This window comes from Dromiciops gliroides, chromosome 1 (genome assembly GCF_019393635.1).
Source record: "Dromiciops gliroides isolate mDroGli1 chromosome 1, mDroGli1.pri, whole genome shotgun sequence".
Classification (NCBI taxonomy): domain Eukaryota; kingdom Metazoa; phylum Chordata; class Mammalia; order Microbiotheria; family Microbiotheriidae; genus Dromiciops; species Dromiciops gliroides.
The window spans coordinates 271,317,957-271,338,774 of NC_057861.1; the positions used below are offsets into that span (position 1 = coordinate 271,317,957).

At 38.8% G+C, this 20,818-nt stretch overlaps 1 protein-coding gene across 1 annotated transcript in view; it reads left to right on the forward strand.

Moving 5' to 3' along the window:
• Positions 1-20,818, forward strand: part of CLVS1 (clavesin 1) — a 224,723-nt gene that overhangs the window by 80,492 nt on the left and 123,413 nt on the right. Inside the window, exon 3 of the mRNA XM_043975118.1 lies at positions 16,720-16,894. Coding sequence (XP_043831053.1) covers positions 16,720-16,894 — 175 coding nt within the window. The remainder of the gene's footprint in view (positions 1-16,719; positions 16,895-20,818) is intronic.

Below are 20,818 nucleotides of genomic sequence, written 5' to 3' on the forward strand. Positions count from 1 at the left end.
TCCTTCCTACTTGTAAAGCAGTTAGTTGGTGTAATGGACAGAGTGTTAGGCCTGGAGTTAGGAAGACACATCTTTCTGAGTTCAAAACTGGCCTGACACTTATTAGTTGTGTGACCTTGAACAAGTCACTTAACCCTGTTTGCCTCGGTTTCTTCATATGTAAAATGAGCTGGAGAAGGAAATTGCAAACCTCTCCAGCATCTTTGCCAAGAAAATTCCAAAAGGGCTCACAAAGAGTTGGACATGACTGAAAAATGACTAGACAACAATTCCTTCCTGAGAAGGAAGCATGGCTATTTACTAAACAATCCTCAGTAACTATCCAATACCATGGGGAAAAAAGTACCAGGTGACACTTCAGGTGTTCATTGGAAATCTTGTAGACTGCTCTAAAATGATTCTTAATTTTTATCAAAACACTATAAGTTGGTGGTTTCTACTTCAATTCAATTCAACAAGCACTTATTAAGCATTTACTCTCTGCCAGATGTCATTGACTATTAAGACAATAACTAAACAGTTCCTAATTCTGCATAATTGAGTTTGCAAGAAAAGACAGAAAAATATACTGAAATCCCTTGGGACTTTTTCTTCTTTGCCAAACTAATTAATTAGCTGAGGTTATATTAGCTGTTAAAGACATTTCTTCATAACCATACCCAATTTTATAAAATGTTGCTTGAGCACACAGAGAACTATGGAGAAGTCATTGCTTTCTACAGCTGGTATGTGGTGTGAAATGAATATCAGCTGAATAGTCAAGAGACCTAGATTTCCTATTGGCTCTACCACAAACTGGTCATAAGGCTTTGGGTAAATTAGTTCATCTAGGCCTCATTTTCCTCAATTGTAAAATTAGGAGGTAACACACACAGGTCAATTAACAGGAAAAAATAATGAGCTCCAAAGGTCTCTTGTAGCTCTAAACCCTATCATTTCATCATTTAAAAAAATTGAATACTTATCCTTATACATTATTCCTAGTTTGTGTAAATGAAGACTGAGGAAATTCTCCCAGCATATTGGTTAATTGGGACATTAGGGTGAGAAAAAAATACCCAGGGCAGCTAGGTGGCACAGTGGATAAAACACCCGCCCTGGATTCAGGAGTACCTGAGTTCAAATCCGGCCTTAGACACTTGACAGTTATTAGCTGTGTGACCCTGGGAAAGTCACTTAACCCTCACTGCCCCACAAAAAAGGAGAAAAAAATACCCAGGCATCTATAGGGAGCAAGTAGCAAAGCAGGAAGGCAAATCTGGCCAGATTTTTCTTGATCCTGGGCTCATGCCTCTTCATTAGAAATGAGAAAGGAGGGGCAGCTAGGTGGTGCGGTGGATAGAGCACTGGCCCTGGATTCAGGAGCATCTGAGTTCAAATCTGGCCTCAGACACTTGACACTTATTAGTTGTGTGACCCTGGGCAAGTCATTTAACCCCAATTGCCTCACCAAAAAAAAAAAACAAAGAAAAAAAAGAAATGAGAAAGGAATATTATCATTACTCACTTCAGAAAGTGGTACAGAGGAAAGCACTTTTTTATTAAAATAGTTTTAATTTACTTCCATCCCTTTCCCTTAATGTTTCCTTTCCATGAGTTGTTTTTAGCAAGGGGAGGATAAAAACATTTCTCATTGTTATGAGGGGATTATTTCTGTCTTTTACATCTTTCTAACAATGTTTAAAAGTTGTCTAAGTTGTAGCCTGTTGCTTTCCCATATAAACATACATGTTACAAACCTGTTTCCTTTATTTTTTAAATCTTAATCCTAGAAAGCTTCTCATTTCTTTGTAATAATGGTACAGGTGGATATAGCCACTAACACTGATCCTTTAGCAAATCTAAAGTTCCAACAGTGGTTCAAGGAAGGGAGGAGGGGGATTCTGCATCAGACCTTCTTGCTTCCATATAAAATTGATTCTCTCTTGACACTTTAATACTTTAAGCATCTATGATTTCATGGGAGTTATTACTCCCTGTGTGGCAGCTGATCTCAATCCCTCTGTAACCTAGTAGATAATCTTTAAGAATGACTGAGGTAGAGAGATTCATCACCCAGCAGTCAATGTAGTGATGAAATCTTGATGGGAAATCTTTTGGGGGAGAGATTCTATTTTGTTGGACAACATCTGGCACATTGTAGTCACATAGTGAGCAATAATATAGGGTTTAGTCAATATTATATTATCTCCTACACTGTTGGAGCCCCAGTTTGTTAAACAGAAGTAATAAATAATAAGCATTGACTCTAATTGCTCAGAGAATTACCAGGTGATAATCTGTAATATAATTAAGTAGCGGGAAACCATTGTTGCCTCTAAGCATGTCCATAAAATAGTCCTCCAGAGAGATATTATTGTCTCTGTGGAAGGAAGTTACACTGCAGGACAACATTACATGTAGAAGCACCCAGAGAACCTTCACTAAAAATAGTATAACTAACTTCTTCCTTGTTATAAATGCAATCATGTTCAGCTAAACATCTGTGTCCATTTTCTTTGTTTCTTATTTAATGAAAGAATGAATAAAGGTATCAAAGTAACATGTTGATTCTCTGACATGTTGATCAGAAAGCAGATTCACATAGAAATCCAGGGGGACAGGTGAAGGAAAGATGGGAAGAATCACTTTCTCCCTCTGCACAAGATAACTTGAAGCCAACTCAATTACATTCAAGAAAGGTCATTAAGTTCCTATTATGTGTCCGGTGTTCAGCCCCTCAAAGACAAAAAAAAATAGTTCCTACCTATAAGAACCTTGATTAATTTTGGGGAAAATAATATATACATGTGAGTAAGTATGAAAAATACACAAAGTAAATTCAAAATAGTTTGGAGGGAGATCACTAATAATTGATGAGATCAAGAAAGGAATAGGAGATGACACCTAAGGTGAGCCTGGAAGGGAGCCAGGAATTCCAAGCAGTGGAGGTGAGTGAGGAGAGTATTTCAAGTGGCAGGAGCAGCCCATATAAAGACATAAAGTTAGGAGATGGAATAATATGTGGCAGAAACATGAAGAAGGTCACTTTGACTGGAACTTAGAGTGAGAGAAGTGAAAGAATGTGAAATTAGTCTGGAAAAATAAGTTGGAACCACTTTTTTTTTGGTGAGGCAATTGGGGTTAAGTGACTTGCTTAGGGTCACACAGCTAGTAAGTGTGAAGTGTCTGAGGACAGATTTGAACTCAGGTCCTACTGAATCCAGGGCCGGTGCTCTATCCACTGCACCACCTAGCTGCCCCAGAACCAATTTTTAATAGAGAGGTGCTTATATTCTATTCTAGAAGCAACTTGGAAGTGTTGAAGCTTTTTAAGCAAGGTGTTTGGAATGGTCAGGAATATTTACTTGGCAGCTATGTGGAAAATAGATCAAAGATGGGAAAGAGTGGAGGTTGGAAGACTAATCAGGAGACTGTTGCAATATTCCAGGCGAGAGGTGATGAGTGCCTGAACCACAATGGTGACATTGTGACTAGAGAGAAGCAGAAAGATGGGGAGAGAGATGGGGAAAGATGTTGTAGAGATAGAAATGACTAGAGGTAACAATTTTGGGGTTGAGGAAAAGTGGAGAACTCAGAATGACTCCAAGATAGTGAAAGTGGATAACTGGGAGGTTGATGGTGCTCTGAGAAACCCAGGTGAGTTGACAAGAAAAGATAATATTTCACTTTGGACATGTTGAGTTTGGGATAGCTGTGGGATTTCTAGGTCATAGGTATATATGAATCTATTTAGTGTTTGTGGTGACCGGCAATATCCAAGAGAAGGCATAGGGTCAGTTGGTTACATTTTGGTATCTTGGGGCCAAAAGTTACAGGAATTGAGAGTGGGGAAAGGAAGGAATATTAGCACTTGAAATTCTTTACTAAGATGGAGCTTAACACTGGAAGCTCCATCTTTCTTCTAGAGGCTAGAAGAGGGCAATACTCTCCTGGAGTCAAACAAAATACAATTTAGAGCAAGGATTCTCAAATTTCTCTTGGCAGTCTAATGAAGCCTATGGACCTCTTCTCAGAGGAATGTTTTTTAAATTAATTAAATAAATAAACAAATAAATAAGCAAACATACACACATATACATGTATATGCACATGTAAAATAAATATGAGTATATATATATATATAATTACAAGTAAACCCAAAGATTATAGAAAATAAGAATGTCATTTTTTTCCCCATCCAAGTTCATGGACCTCTTGAATTCTATAGTCCATGGACCTCAAAGTAAGAACTCTTGGTGTAGAGAGAAAATTTTGCAAGGTTCTCGACTTGATTTCTGTCTGAAACATATTATAGGAATGTGAGGTACCCTGAAAATAAAAGGAGGCTCAAGCTGCTTGGCATAACCAATTATTTGTTAGAACATGGGAGCATTCTCAGAACTGAGCAAGTATAAGAATCCACAGTGCTTGTCAACTTAAGTGCACAAGCCATCTCATAGATGCAGGTGTGAGGGTGAGGGGCAGAGAAGGTACTAAAAGAGTACTCAGGGCTTGCCGCTGTCAAACCAACACCACAAGATCCTCCCAGGCCAAGCCACCACAGGCACAGCAGGTTCCAAAGCACCTACAGAGTCAACTAGAACCAGGAACAGCATGTTCTGAGCATGCTCTGTAGAGTTCTCTCCCCAACAAACACTCCCTCCCCTCAGGCATCACCTTCCAGGAGTACAAATACTGCAGAGCAAAGGAAATAACAAGAAGGAGGTAGTGGTGCAGGTGACAGGTAACTGTCTTTTCTGAGGTGTTGTCAGTGGCAGAGCTACCCTGAGGGATTTTGAAGGAAACCAAGGTATTATGACATTTAATACCATGTTGAAATAATGCCCTCACGGAAGGCTGGTCACCCTGTTATATTTGGGGCTGGCTAAAACATGAAAGTAGCCCAAGCATATACTTTGCCAAGTGTGACTTTTCTCCCAATTGTAGAGTGATTCCAGGAGGCTTCCTCCTTTACAACCTCCATGCATCTGACTGCTTAATTTTCACACCCAGTGATGAAAGGGATTCAGCTTCTTTAATAACAAAACCACAACCTGAACGGCTCCGTCAGATCTCAGTCCACTAAGGAAAAGCTAGAAACCTTCCAACAAAGCTTCTGATGTGAATTGCATGCATTCTTCTAGTTTCAGGTGCTGTTACCTAGTTACCAGGAAGCAATAGGAAAACAGTCTCCAGCCTTTACTTAGTACCAAGCTTATTTGTTCCTTCGTGGGGCCATTTTAAGAGTATTTTTTTCTTTTTGATGGTGGAGGTAGGGGAGGAATGAACACATTTTCTGACTTGATTATAATGATGTTATTTTCATTCTCAACCCAAAGACACAGGTGTACAGACTATGGGGCTGATTGTCTATGCCACCATGTGCACAATTATCACTGGAGTTTGTAATTCTGAGACTGTTGCCCTTTGATTGGATGGTGATTGCAGCATAGCACCTAGGGAAAGGGAGCTAGGGAAAGAGGAAGAGTTCATTTAAACCAGTGGTTCTCAAAGTAGAGACCCCTGAGACCCTTTCAGGGAGGACTGAGAGATCAAAACTAATTTCATAATAATTTTAATATGTTTTAACTTATTTTTTCTTCTTTTTTGGTTTTAATTTCTAATACAGTAAATATCAATATATAGCAACAGATATAAACAAAATTTCTTTGGAATGGTCCTCACTTTTTTTTAAGAATTTAGGAGACCATGGGGTAGCTAGGTGGTTCAGTGGATAGAGCACCTGTCCTGGAGTCAGGAGGACATGAGTTCAAATCCAGCCTCAGACACTTAATACTAGCTGTGTGACCATGGGCAAGTCACTTAACCCCAGTTGCCTCACCAAAACAAACAAAAAAAAGAATTTAGGAGACCAGAGACTAAAAAGTTTAACAACTTATTATTCAAAGCAATGGGAAGACATAGGACACATCCTCTTCTAATTTATCTTCCCATTTTAATTTCTATTGAGTTCCCTCCACAATTTCAGGATGAAAAAGAGACAAGACACAATTTCAGTAGTCACAAAACTATGACCATCAATCATATTTCTGTTCAATAAACATGAGTTAAATTCTTCAGAATGAGAATTGGAGATCTGGGCAGCTAGGTAATGAAATGGATACAGCACTGGACCTGGAGTTAGGAAGACCTGAGTTCAAATGGTCTCAGACACCTACTAGCTGTGTGACCCTGGGCAAGTCACAACTCTATTTGCCTCAGTTTCCTCATCTGTTAAATGAACTGGAGAAGGAAATGGCAAACCACTCTAGTATCTTTGTCAAGAAAACCCCCAAAAGGGTCACGAAGAATGAGATACAACTGGACAATGACAAAAACCATTCTTATTAACCTCAAAAGTGTCCGTTGACTTCTTCATGCTATAGCCCAATTCTCTATTTTTTTGTTTGTTAATTTAGGAATTAATCTATTCTTTGAAGCCCATTCTTTATTTTCATGAGTTATGAAGTAACCTAAATGGTGAGCCCCAAGATTTTTCTCACAAATTTAAATCTATTGCCTTTCATTAGATATGAATATTGATTTTGTTATTCAGTCATGTCTGACTCTTCATGACCCCTTTTAGGGGGTTTCTTGGCAGAGATAACTGAAGTGGTTTGCCATTTCCTTCTCTAGCTCATTTTACAGATGAAGAACTGAGGCAAACAGGGTTAAGTGACTTGCTCAGGGTCACACATTCAGTAAGTGTCTGTGGCCAGCTTGAACTCAGGAAGATGGGTCTTCCTGAGTCCAGGCTCAGCATTCTATCCACTATACCTCACTGCCCCAAGTTTGATACAGGTATGGCAAGTTTCTTTAGGTATTCTGCCACTTTTTTTTTCATTTTTAGATGCTTAGGCATGAACTAAATAATAGATGAAATGACTGAAATGATCCTTGTTTAGCTGCATCAATGCATATTAGCATTCTTTCCATTGCAGTTTGTACCTTTCTATAACTGCTTGGTCAGGGGATTTACCAAAGTAGACAAGCATGAAATGAAATTTCCATAGTTACTTTAATAATGACTGGAAAGCTCACAGCTCACTCACATTGGGGGAGGTTTAGCATTCCTCTTCTTTTGCTCCTATTAATTGCCATCTTGATTCCCAACCCTGAAGGCAGATTAGATCAAATAATTTCCTAACTGTATCTTCCAAACTATTTTGAAGGTCACTCTTGTGACGGGTAGTCCAGTGGGTTAAGGGACCCAAAGGGACATATAATTCCTTCACCAGGAGGTGTTCTTTCAGCATCCATTACAGATGTTGTCACAATTTTTTGTTAACAGTCTGCCTTTGCTTCTGATCTAACCAGATTGAAATGTAGACGTGCCCTCCTCCCAAATCAATTGACTCCACCTAGATCTGGAGGTTTGAAGTTTATGTCTCCTTAGGAAGTTTTAATGTTTTACAGTCAGTGCAGCATAATGGATTGAGTATTAGAGGTGGGCTGGAGCTCACATTCTTCCTCTAAAGCTTATTAGCTGTACAAAAAAATGCCAATCCTTTAATCTCTTTAAGCCTCAGTTTTCTCATCCATGAAAATGGAGATAACAAAACCTGCAATGGCTACCTCAAAGGCTTGTTTGGAGGCTTGTGCATCATGTGCACAAAATGCTTTGCTAAGGGTCATGTTACTGTTGTTGTTATTTTCCATGACTTGACATAGTGAAGATGGCAACTGGAAAAGAAGACAAGAACTGTATATATACCACTTGCCACTGGCCATAGACATTTAATAGTTGTATGACACTGTATGAGTCACTTAATCTGTGTTTACTTGAATTTTCTCAACTGTAAAATGGAGATGATAAGATCTTATAAATCACAGAGTAGTGAGTGAGCATCAAATAAGAAATTTGTAAATCACCTCGCACAGTGCCTGGCACAAAGTGGGTGCTATATAAATGCTTATTCATTTTCCCTCTCGATTTTCAGGGCTATCAAACGATTCCTATGTGATCTAGCACAAGGTCATTCAGACTTCAGTTTATTATTTCTTATCTATGAATTCAAGTGAAGGAAAGACTAAAGGGTGAAAGAACTTTTGATCTTCTAAAAGTTCTCCCATATTCCAAAGGTAGGAGAGCAGTCTACAGTATTAGAAACCCAAGGGGGGGCTAGGTGGTCCTGGAGTCAGAAGTCAGGAAGACCTGTCTAGCCTCAAACACTTAATAGCAACATGACACTGGGCAAGTCATTTTGCCTCTGTTTACTTCAGTTTCCTCACAGTAAAATTAAGATAATAACCATTGAAGGTTGTTGTAGGGATCAAACGAGATATTTGTAAAGTACTTAGCACAGTGCCTGGCACATAGTAGGCACTATATAAATACTATTGTTATGTTATTATTTTACTCTTTTGAAGGATCATAGACTTAGAGCTGACCTCAGACGTCATCATGTCCAACCACCTCATTTGGGGGGGGAGGCAATGAGGGTTAAGTGACTTGCCCAGGGTCACACAGCTAGTAAGCTTCAGGTGTGTAAAGCTGGATTTGAACTCAGGTCCTCCTGAATCCAGGGCTGGTGCTTTATCCAATGCACAACCTAGTTGTCCCCAAACCAGCTCATTTCACAGATGAGGAAACTGAGGACTGGGAAGATTAAGTGATTTACCCAAGGTCAAGAAACTGTAAGTGGTTAGGACTGGGATTTGAATCCTGATGCTCCACATTTGGAACTTCCTACTGCATCATGTTGCTTTTTTTTCTATTTCTACCCACCTTTCCCAAGTTGAATTGTAGAAGCTGGCTCTAAACTTTGATGTCACTGCTAATCGTAAGGCGTTAGATTGTCAGGAAGTTTTAGATTTTTGAAAAGGACCTAAAAGATTATATATTCCAATCACAAAGCAACTTAAGATCACAAAGTGTTTTGCTGGCATTTGGAACTATGTTAGGGCCTTAGGACCATGTTTAAGATGTGGTTGTGCGAGAGACAGGATTGTTTTTTAGTAAAAAATTAAAAACAGTTTTTATCAGCAACAGAAGTGAGCATATAGTCAATCACTCAGTCAGACAGCAAGCATTTATTAAGTGCTTAATATGTGCTAGGCATTGTGTTAAATGCTGGGGAGGTCAAGAAAGCTTAAAACATGGTCCCTGTCCTTAAGAGGTTCACATTCTAATGGGGAAGACAAGATGAAATAAGGAAGTACAGACAAGATAGATTAGATAGATAGATAAGATGTGTGTGTTAGTGGTGGTGATGGTGGTGTTCTGTCATTTTTCACTTGTTTCCTACTCTTTGTGAGCCCATTTGTGTTTGCCATTCCTATTCCAGTTCATTTTATAGATGAGAAAACTGAGGCGAAGAGGGCTAAGTGACTTGCCCAAGGTCACACAAGTAATAAGTGTCTGAGGCCAGATTTGAATTTAGGAAGATGTGCCAAGCTGGCAAGTGTGTTTTGTCTAAAAGGGAATTAATCTCGGAGAGAAAGAAGGAGTTGTGGGGGAAGGATTGGGAAAAGCGGCCTGCTAAAGATGGTATTGAAGCTGAGTTATGAAAAAAGCCAAGAAAACCCAGAAGTTGAAGTAAGGAAGAAAAGCATTCAAGGCATGAGGAGAGCCTATGTAAAATCACAGAGAAGGCTGATGGCATGGCATGTGCAAGAAACAGCAAGCAGACTTGTGTCACTGGATTTTAGATTTCATGAAGAGGAATAAAGCATAGGACTGAAAAGGTAGAAAAGGTCCTGGTTGTAAATGGCTTTAAATGGCAAACAGAAAATTTTATATTTGATTATATATGTAATATAGAACCACTGGAGTGCATTGAGTAGGAGAGTAGCATAGTTAGACCTGTGCTTTAGGAAAATTGCTAAGGAAGCTGAGTCAGGATGGATTGGAGAGGAGAGATCACAGAGATTCTTTTTTAAAAATTACACATTTTATTTTTATTTATGGGATAAAACAAACATTTCCACAGCATAGTATATTTTTTAAAAAATGATTGTCAGGGCAGCTAGGTAGCGCAGTAGATAGAGCTCCGGCCCTGGAGTCAGGAGGACCTGAGTTCAAATCCAGCCTCAGATACTTAACACTTACTAGCTGTATGACCCTGGGCAAGTCACTTAACCCTCATTGCCCAGCCCCCCCCCCCAAAAAAAAGGTTGCACATGAAACTGCAAATTGATTATGTACAACTTGCTATTCCTTTAAATATATAATAAAGTTATCATGTAAAATTCTTTTTTCTTATTTTTCCTTCCTTTCCACCTCCATCCTAGAGATAGCTACCATAAGACACAAATATATATATGTGTGTGTATACACACATATATGTATACATGTATATATATATATATATATACACACACACACACACACACACACACACATACACACCTATATAAAAGCATGCTTCTACTTATCAGTTCTTTCTCTGGATGCAGATAGCATCTTCCTTCACATGTCCTTTGTTGTTAATTTGGGTATTTATAATAGTCAAAATGTCTTATTCACTTAAATTTATTTTTAAAACAGTGTTGTTGTTACTGTATACAATGTTCTCTTGGTTCTTCTGCTCATTTCATTCTTCATTTCTTCATGCAAGTCTATCCATGTTTTTCTAAGAACATCGAATTCATCATTTCTTTATAAACATGTGTGATGAAATAATGGGATTTAGCAGATACTCAAAGACCCACCTGGAGATTAATCAAGACTGATTGAATCAAGTGAGAGTAATTGACTGCTGATTAAGCCTACTTCAAGTTAATTGGATTGTAATCACACCTGGCTATCCCTTAAGAAGGTATTGTTCTCAGAAACTAGACTGTGAACTCAACTTGAGAACACCTTCAAAGTCAATGGATTTGGATGACGCCAACCAATCACCTTGAAGCAGTGTGTAAGGACCGCCTCTGTTCCAGATCTATAAAAAAGCTTTCACAAACAGCTTGCTAAAGAGTTCCTGATTAAGACAGGCTGGTAGAGGGGTTCCTGATTAAAGCAGGCTTGTGGAGGAGGACTTCAGGAAGAACCCAACCAAGCTGGAACTCTAGGCTAGGTAGGACTTCTTTTTCATAACCTTCTGAACTCTTTGTAAATATCTGTATGTTCTAATAAATGTTTAATGCCCAAAACTGGTACTGAAGCCTTTTAATTTTTTTGGCGACCACAATTAAGATTTTAAACATCACACATGTCAAATGTGAGGAAAACAATAGGATAAGTCACAATAAATGGTTGTTAGCTTGGAGAAAAGGATTTCTTTTTCCATCAATCACAGGTAATAAGAATGTGGTAAAGAAACATTGCAAGATTGGGAATTTGAGAGTTTCAGATCCAACTATTGTTTTCAAAGGCCATAAATACATTTCATTCTGGCTATCTGATTCCATAAACAGACATGCTTATGAGGAAGTACAACTGCTAATCTGCATGCCTAAATTTGTCTAACAATCTAGATTCCATTTTTATCACCATTTTCTCTACACTAATTCTTGCCTGAGCTAAAAACACAAACCTTCCACTTTGTATTTTTTTTCTTCAAAGAAATAAGTAGTATAAGAACTAGAGTGATTTTCTTACATTTCCTTTCTTTTTCATTTTAACTTAGTTTTGATTTTTTTGAGACTTTCTGTCTCACCCACTCTGGAAACATAGTAGCAGCCACTTATGAATCTGATTCCCATGACTTATCTGGTCAGGGGCTTTGACCATTTCCCCTCAGGCCAATTTGGCTGTCCTCAGACAGCTTGGTACCTCACCCCACTCAGGGAATTCATCATACTGGTGATAGATTTATTGTGGATGCCCATTCATCTTAGGGCACTGCAGCTCAAAGCTCCTGAGCTTAAGTGATCCAACAGCCCCAGTCTCCTGAGAAGGTGGGATTCTAGGCATGTACCACCACATTCAGTTGTACTCTATTTCCTAAGTTCGTTGACTTCTCTTAACCTCACTGTTAGTCCAGTTGTTGTCTCAACTGCTTGACATTGGTTGACAAACATAATGAATGGGTTGAAGTTAGTGTTACAACCTACACAATATCGAATAGAAATCTGTCATCTGATTTAAGCTTCAAGGAACTGAAAGCTAGGATTTCCTAGAGCTTGTCCTCTGGGAAATTTCACAATCAGGAACAATGTCAAATTCTGTGATTTCTCTTTTGCATGGTGCATTGCTAGTGTTGAACATATTCTGCCTTATTTAATTTGCTATTGAGGCTTTGAAAAGTGAGGCTCTCTCATACAATAGCAAACCTGCTATGGAAAGAGGATTCACTGAGCACCTGCAGATCCTCCACATAACAGTGAGACCCTTCACTACTTCCAAGGTTCAATGTGCCATTTTGTACCATCACCTACTGAAAACCACAGCCTAAATTCTACCAATGCATCTCCATGACAAAACAAAAGACATGGATCTTCAAACAAACAGGATTTAATTAAGGCAGAATAGGAAGGCGCATAGCAAGCAAGAGTCTAGTATTAACCATTCCCTAAATGAATACAGTTTCTTTTGCATTGGGGGGGGGGATACACAAATTTACTTTAAATCCCTCTGCCTTTTCAGCCACAGTGGGTGAAAGAAGCAGTCGATTTAAAACTCAGAACAGGAGCAGAGATGTTTATGGTCTGAAACCATCCCCCTTTTAGAGTTTCTTTTCTTTCAGCCTTCAAGGAGGTATCCCAGAAAGCTTGAACTAAGAGCATAGACATTTTCTGCCTATATCATATGCAATTCTATCATTATAATAAATAATAATATTTAATATAAAAGCATGACCTATTATGCTATATGTGTGTTGTCTGTGTGTGATATATCACCTTTTCCCTATCTTCCCTGTTCATTACAACTTCTGTGTATTTGCTTATGCTCTCCTTTGTGCCTAAAATGTCACCCCCCCACCCTGTTGAATTCCTATCCTTTCTTTTGTTGTTGTTGTTTGTTTGTTTTTGTTTTGTGGGGCAATGAGGGTTAAGTAACTTGTCCGAAGTCATACAACTAGTAAATGTCAAGTGTCTGAGTCAGGATTTGAACTCAGGGCCAGTGCTTTATCCACTGTGTCACCTAGCTGCCCCCTCTATTCATTCTTTAAAACTCAACTTAAATAACACCTCCTCCATGAAGCATCCCACCTTCAAGCTCATAATGAATACTCTCTCCTCACATCTCACATAGTGTTTTGTAAACATCTAATACACTTAGTATGTAAGATTTTGTACTACAGTTACCCAGTTAGCTATATCCACCCTCACTCTCCACTAGACACTAAGCTCCATGAATACAAGAATCCTGTCATCTAAATTTTTGTCCTTCCTTAGTGCCTACAACAGTGCAATGCACACATAAACATTGGCAGAATTGACCTTAATTCAAGGGTAGAAGCTACTTGTATGCCTGGTTCTTGTGTGAATAAGGGGTTAATAAAATTACCGTGAAGCACAGGTAAGCTTAGGTCTCCATTCTACAGGTGATCCTCATTGCTGAAACAAGTGATTCTGTAATTTGACTTTTGAACTAAGATTTTGGGTAGCAGGCTCAGAATTTATTGTTGCTCCAGTTCTGCCAAACCAAGCAGGCACAGAGCACCTTGCATTTTCAAGACCTTCTGCTCTCAATTTGAAGGCACTTCCTCCCAGCCATCCTACTTAATAGCTGAGGATTTGTTTTTTCATAGGAGATTGACCTGAAGGCATAAATGAAATCAATGGAAAAGATCATAAAGGGACAGTAAAGCATCTCAATTTCCAGGCTCCCCACTCTCTAACGGGGGGGGGGGGTCATACTGCTTGTCACAGTTAGCACATCCTGACCTGCTTTGTAGTTATTTGTGTCAGGGCCTTATCTTCCCAACTGGATTGTAAATTCCTGGCAAGGAGGGACAAAGTCTTGTTCATAATTGCCTTACACATCACCCAATGCAATTCACAGCAAATAGTGGGTGTTTTTTGAATTGAATCATGTGGGATACCATGCCTTGTAATTATTGCAGCAAACTCTCTCAGATTTAGAAGCCACTGCCTCCTCCAGATTGGTGCCTCTTCATCTTCCCCACTCCTTTTCTAGACTCTTCTCCTGTTTTGCAATGTCTAAAACCTTCCCAATTAGAAATTTCCAGCTTCCAAATTAATTGTGCCTACTTGCCTGTGGCATCAAAGATGGAAAGTCAATCAAATAAAAGGGAGTGAGACCCCAGTCCCTCTTAGAAAATGCCTTGTCCTTTTCCAAAGCACAAACCTATTCTCTTATGTGTGAACTAAACCAGGTTTATCCTTAGTGAATTGAGTAGGAATGATAAGAGCCTAGACATAACCTAGATATAACAAGAGGGCATCTCTTCCATGATTGATGACCCCTTTCCCCTTTAGCTGTGTCACCAACGCCTTTTCTCCCAGGGTTCAGAAGGGATATAGTGAATAGAGTGCTGGACTTAGAGTTAAGACCTGAGTTTGAATCCTGCTTCAGATACTTATTAATTGTGTGACCCAGAGTAAGTCACTTATCCTCTGTCAAACTCAATTGTCTCATCTGTAAAATCAGGATAATAAGAAGACTTGCCATTAAAGATTATTGCAAGGATCAAATGAGGCAATACATGTAAATTGTTTTGTAAACATTAAAGTACATTATAAATATTAGTTATTATTATTATTATTCCCAATCAGACTGACAAATCCTTGACAGCAGTTACACCACCCCACCCCTGTCTTATGTTTCTTTGTGCCTCTCACAACAATTAGTACATAATGCTGACCACAGTAAGTAGCTGCTCATACACTTGTTGGTTGGGTGTTTCTATCACAGATTTCATGATTTCTCATCCCAAATAGCTCACTTGTTACCTTTTATTATTTAGCATTTTTTTGTTATTTCATTTCTGAAAATTGTAAATTCCAATTGATGAAATATTGTCATTCTTGGAGATCCAAGGACTGGCCACTTTTTTGTGGGGCAATGAGGGTTAAATGACTCACCCAGGGTCACACAGCTAGTAAATGTTTGAGGCAGATTTGAACTCAGGTCCTCCTGAATCCAGTGCCGGTGCTCTATCCACTGTGCCACCTAGCTGCTCCCTGGCCACTCTTATTCTAATAAATAGGAATGGTTTCATCTATTCCTGCCTGGAGTACACATTTTTGAGTCCCCCAAACAAGAGCACAGAACTGGAGATGTTATAAAATCCTCTGGGTTTCTGCCAGAGGGATATTTATATGTGAATACTATTTTACCATGGAATATCTAGGTCTCTATTCATATTTGAAAATGAGTTAAAACAGAAGTAGACTGGCAAATGGGGAGGAGTGATACTACTTGAGATCTAGAAAGATGTGCAATGTTTCAAGTGTTTGGTTGCTTATGCAGGTTTGCTTGTTGCCATGGTTACTGATTCATTTGAAGCTGTTTCCTTACCTGAGACAGACACTGTGCCACTTCAGTAAAAATCAAGGGATTGTTGTTGTTCTTTGTTCTCCAGGCATGAATGCAAGTTGCCAAATGACATCTACAGTTGGGATTTGATTCCAGATTCAGTGACATCTTAAATATTCAGCACAGAATAGCTAGAAATGGAGTAGTATTGTGGTATGCCAAAATACTTTAAACCAAGAGCCAGGAGATCCCAGCTCTGCCACAAATTCTCTTTATCGCCATGGAAAAATTGCTTAGTTTCTCTGAACCTCAGTTTCCCATCTACACAATAAGGGGGTTATACTTAAATGATTTTATGGTCCATTTCAGCTTTAAAAGTCCATCACTTTATGACCAAAACCCCATTTTCATGTCTGTCTTCAGACTATCACCTCTAGAATACTAAAATCACTCTGAAGTCTGTGGTCCTAGAAGAGGGGAGAGCACATCGCCCTCTTAATTAAAAATATATCTTTTATTTTTCCAATTATATATAAAAACAACTTAACCTTTTTTAACAATATACATTTTTTTTTTAAATGTTGAGTTCCGGGGGCAGCTAGGTGGTGCAGCGGATAAAGCACCAGCCCTGGATTCAGGAGTACCTGAGTTCAAATCTGGCCTCAGACACTTGACACTTACTAGCTCTGTGACCCTGGGCAAGTCACTTAACCCCTACTGCCCCGATTAAAAAAAAAAAACAATAAAATGTTGAATTCCAAATTCTCTCCCACCCCACTCCTACCCCATTGAGAAGTTTATACATGTGCAATCATACAAAACATCTTTCCATATTAGTCATGTTGTAAAAGAAAAGAGACAAAAAAACCCCAAACAAATCAAGAAAGTTTTTAAAAATTATGCTTTAATCTGCACTGAGATTCTATCAATTCTTTCTCTGGGGGAGGATGCCATTTTTCATCATAGGTCCTTCAGAATTGTCTTGGAACTTTGTATTGCTGAGAATAGCTAAATCATTCGTAGTTCTTCATCATATGATATTGCTGTTGCTGTGTAAAATGTACTCCTAGTTCTGCTCACTTCACTTTGCATCAGTTCATGCAAGTCTTGCTAGGTTTCTTTGAAAGCATCCTGCTCATCATTTCTTATAGCACAACAGTATTCCATCAAAATCATATACAACTTGTCCAGCCTTTCTCCAATTGATGGGCATCCCCCCCAATCCAATCCTTTGCCACCAAAAAAGGAGCTGCAATAAATATTTTGTAATATAGATCCTTTTGCTTTTTTAAAAAATATCTTTGGGATACAGACCTACCCCCTTAATTTTTGTATACAAACTCTGTGTCATCATGATCCGTTTTCTTCTAGAATTAATTACAAACAGCGCTTTTTTTCTGCTCTGACCTTAGGAACTCCTTCACTGACATTCTCCGTGCTATTCTGTTGTCATTGGAAGTTCTTATCGAGGACCCAGAACTTCAGATAAATGGTTTCATTTTAATTATAGACTGGAGCAATTTCTCCTTCAAACAAGCCTCCAAACTCACACCTTCAATCCTCAAACTGGCTATCGAAGGGTTACAGGTATGTATGCGCACATCTCTTTGAACATGCAAATGCACATCTAATAATTGTGTGTGTGTGTGTGTGAGGTGTGGGGGGGTAACTGTAATCTGAATAATATTTCTCATCAAGAGGAGGGAAAAATGGGATAAAATTCACCTGTTCATACCCCTCAATTCTCACCTAGCCTGAGTTTCAGGTATTTTTATTTTATTTTTTTTTGTTTTTATTTAAACTTTATTCTTGCCACAACCATATATTGCTTATTAAAACAATTATAAATAATGATCAGAAATTTGAACTTAATCCATTTGGGTTCATAAAGATTAAAGCCATGCATATCTGTCTGACAGGAAGTATGGGGGCAGGGAGAGGAGAGTATGGAATATACTTAGGAAAAGAGCAAAAGGAAGGAAGGTAGCAGATATAAGTAGGGACTATTTTTATGGTTTAAAGTACCTGCCTTCTTGTCTGTACTCAAAGAGGCTTTCTGCAGGATCTGGCATCCCATGAACTTGGGCTTACCTAGGTTTTGGGGGGGAGGGGAATGCATCTTGCATGATTACTGATTTGTAGCTCATGTTTTCAGAGATGGTTTGTGTATGTTTTTTTGGTTTTTTTGTTTTTTGTGGGGCAATGGAGATTAAGTGACTTGCCCAGGGTCACACAGCTAGTAAGTGTCAAGTGTCTGAGGCCAGATTTGAACTCAGGTACTCCTGAATCCAGGGCAGGTGCTTTATCCACTGTGCCACCTAGCCGCCCCTGGTTTGTGTATGTTTAAAGGCAATAGATAAGACAACATCTAACTGTTGAATAAAGAATTTCTGCAATGGCGGGCAAGGGGATATTTGGACCAGATGATTTCTCAGTTCCCTTCTAACACTATCATTTCAACACTAGCACTTTATATCCTAGAGGTTTGGGAAGTGGGATAGTGGAGAGAATTGTGGGTTTGCAGTTTAAAAGACCTGAAATCTTTCTTTAGACACTTACTAGTTATGTACCCCTGGGAAAAGTCGCTTAGCTTCTTCTAGCCTCAGTTTCCTCATTTGTAAAATGGGAGTAATAATAGCACCTACGTTACAAAATTATTGTAAGATTCATATGAATATATGTAAGGTCCTTTCCAGATTTTAAAGCACTTACATACAAATGTGATTTTTGCAATAGCAAGTTATTATAAAGGTATAGATCTATTTTAAAATATGCAGAATTAAAATTAATTTCCTCCATGGCAACCCGGTTTTGCTAAGGGCTAAAATCACCTCCAGGTTGGCAGGATCATAGATGCTAAGCCAGAAGTCAGCGCAGGCATTATCTAGTCAATTTGTAAGTGAGAAAATGGAGGGAGGCCTGGAGAGATTGAGTTACATGGCAAAATTAAAAAAAAATAATAGGTGGCAACTGGTGGAGCTGGGGTTGAACCCAGGTCCTCCAGCACCATCTCCATCTCTTTGGGTATGTAAGCTCTACTTGTGACATTTGTGTTCATTTCACAAACATGGTCTGAACGAGTAAGTGCAGTTTCTTCTAATGACTCTTCACTTACATCCAGGGATAGCTGAAGCACTGGAAAACTCTGGATTAGTTTGTACAAAGTTCATCTGGCCTTACATGTGACCCTGGGCAAGTCACTTAAACTCTGTCTCAGTTTCCTCATCTATAAAATGGAGACAATAATAGCATCTATCTCCCATAGTTGTTGTGAATATCAAATAAGATGATATTTATAAAGTGCTTAGTGCAGTGTCCCGGCATGTAGGAGGAGGTCCTTTATAAATGCTAGCTGCGACTACTATTTTTTTCATTGTTCTTATTTTCCTTCTTGGAGTAACACCCTCAGTGCAGATCTTGGGCATCACTTATCTGCAAACTCTTCTCCAGTTTTAGGCTATATGTGGGACTGGCTTCATTAAGAAGGAGAATGTAAGAGGAGCTCTAAAGGCCTTGAGAGGTTTTGGAGAGAATCAGAGACAGAGAGCGAGAGACAGACACAGACACAGAGAGACAGACAGACATGGAGACACAGAAACAGAGACAGCAACAGAAACAGAGATGGAGAGATACAGAGACAGAGAGACAGACATTCACAGAGGCACAGAGACAAAGACAGAGAGACAGAGACAGAGACAGAGAGACAGAGACAGAGACAGAGACAGAGACAAAGACAGAGAAAGAAAGAGTAAACACCACTACATGCCAGAGAGCAAACAATAATCTAGGTCCCTTAATATTATTAGCCCCTAAAGGGTTCCATGAGATCTGTGCAATACTTTATATACCCCAGCACTTAGTAAAGAGTGAATAAAAATTAATAGCAACTCTATTTTTTAACTTTCAAAATTCAATGTTATTAAAAAATGACGATATTATCAATAGTGATCAAATTATTTTTAAATTATTATTACCTTTACTTTCTTTTGTTTCTTTTAAAAAAATTTTTAAGTGAGGCAATTGGGGTTGGGTGACTTCCCCAGGGTCACACAGCTAGTAAGTGTTAAGTGTCTGAGGCCAGATTTGAACTCAGGTACTCCTGAATCCAGGGCCCGTGCTCTATCCACTGTACCACCTAGCTGCCCCATTACCTTTACTTTCCAAAGAATAAGTTCATGCTGGGTCTCATCTTTTAAAATTTTATCTTAAAAAGGACAAAAAGGGGGAGAAGAAATCTACTATGTAACTAAATATTCTAGAGTGTTCTCTTCTTAGTCTTTTTCTCCTGGTTTCAAATTCCTTCCTCCCCCAAATCTCTTCCCTCAATTATATTTTTGAACAGATAACTTGACCCTTCCTTAAAACCACCATCAAAGAGAGTTTTAAATTAAGCCTGAGGGGTAAATTACTATCCTAGTGGCCTGACCTTCCTGTTTGAAATACTTGACATCTCTGGTATCAGACTTTTCAATCCGAGCAGTTTTGCCTCAGCCCTTAATCCTTCATAAATGGATGGCATATCGTTTTTCTTACGAGCTAAAGACTTGAATTAGGAATCAACAGATGCTCTGAAAGATTTTAGGATGGTATTAAGATGGAAGGCTTTGCACTGGTTTGTCCAAAATAAATTTTCAGGAACCAATGAAATATTCTCTTAAAGAACTATGCCCGTGGATAGTCAGTCCTATGCTAGCAACACATGTGCTGATTTCAGATTATCTAGCAAGGTTGCCAGAGGACCAACTGCCAATTAACTAAGACTATCTGAACCTTTTACCTCCTTTCTTTGTGTTTTCCATATCTCTGGCCCTTTCATTACCCTCATTGCATTTTGTTTTTCATCTTCCCTTCTTTGCAGTGACACTGAACCTCATGACCTTTGTTCTCTTCAAAGCAGTGTCACTTATTCATTGTCTGATATTATACAAGCCACTTAATCTTTCTGGGTCTCAGTCTTCTTATCAATAAAATGGAGATGATAACTGCTGTATCATATAATAGGCTTCTTATGAGAATCAGAAGAGATAATGTCATATGAGACCATTCCATCCAAGGACTGGTTGAAGAACTTGCTAAGTTTAGCTAGGAATAGAGAAGACCCAGCAGCTATGATAGACATCTTAAAGTAACTGAAAGGCTGTCACTGGAAAACTAATTAGGCAATCTGCTCATCCACAGAAGATAGGACTGGAAATAATGTAGATGGGGATGAGGAGGTCAAGAGTTGCAGAAGCAATTTCTTCTTGCAAAAAGGAAAATTTCCTAACAATATGAATGGTCCATGAGTTGAATGGGCTGCCTTGTTTGGTAGGGGATTCCTGAAGTCTTCAAGCAGAGTCTGGGTGAGCATTTGTTAGGTGTAGTGTAAAAGAGGTGGCTGCTCAGATAGAGGTTGGATTATGTGGCTTCTGAGCACCCTTTCAACTGGAGGATTCTGTGAGTCTCTGTTCACTGTAGGTGAAAGTATTTTAAAAGCTATAACACAGAATACAAATGCAATATGGTATCATT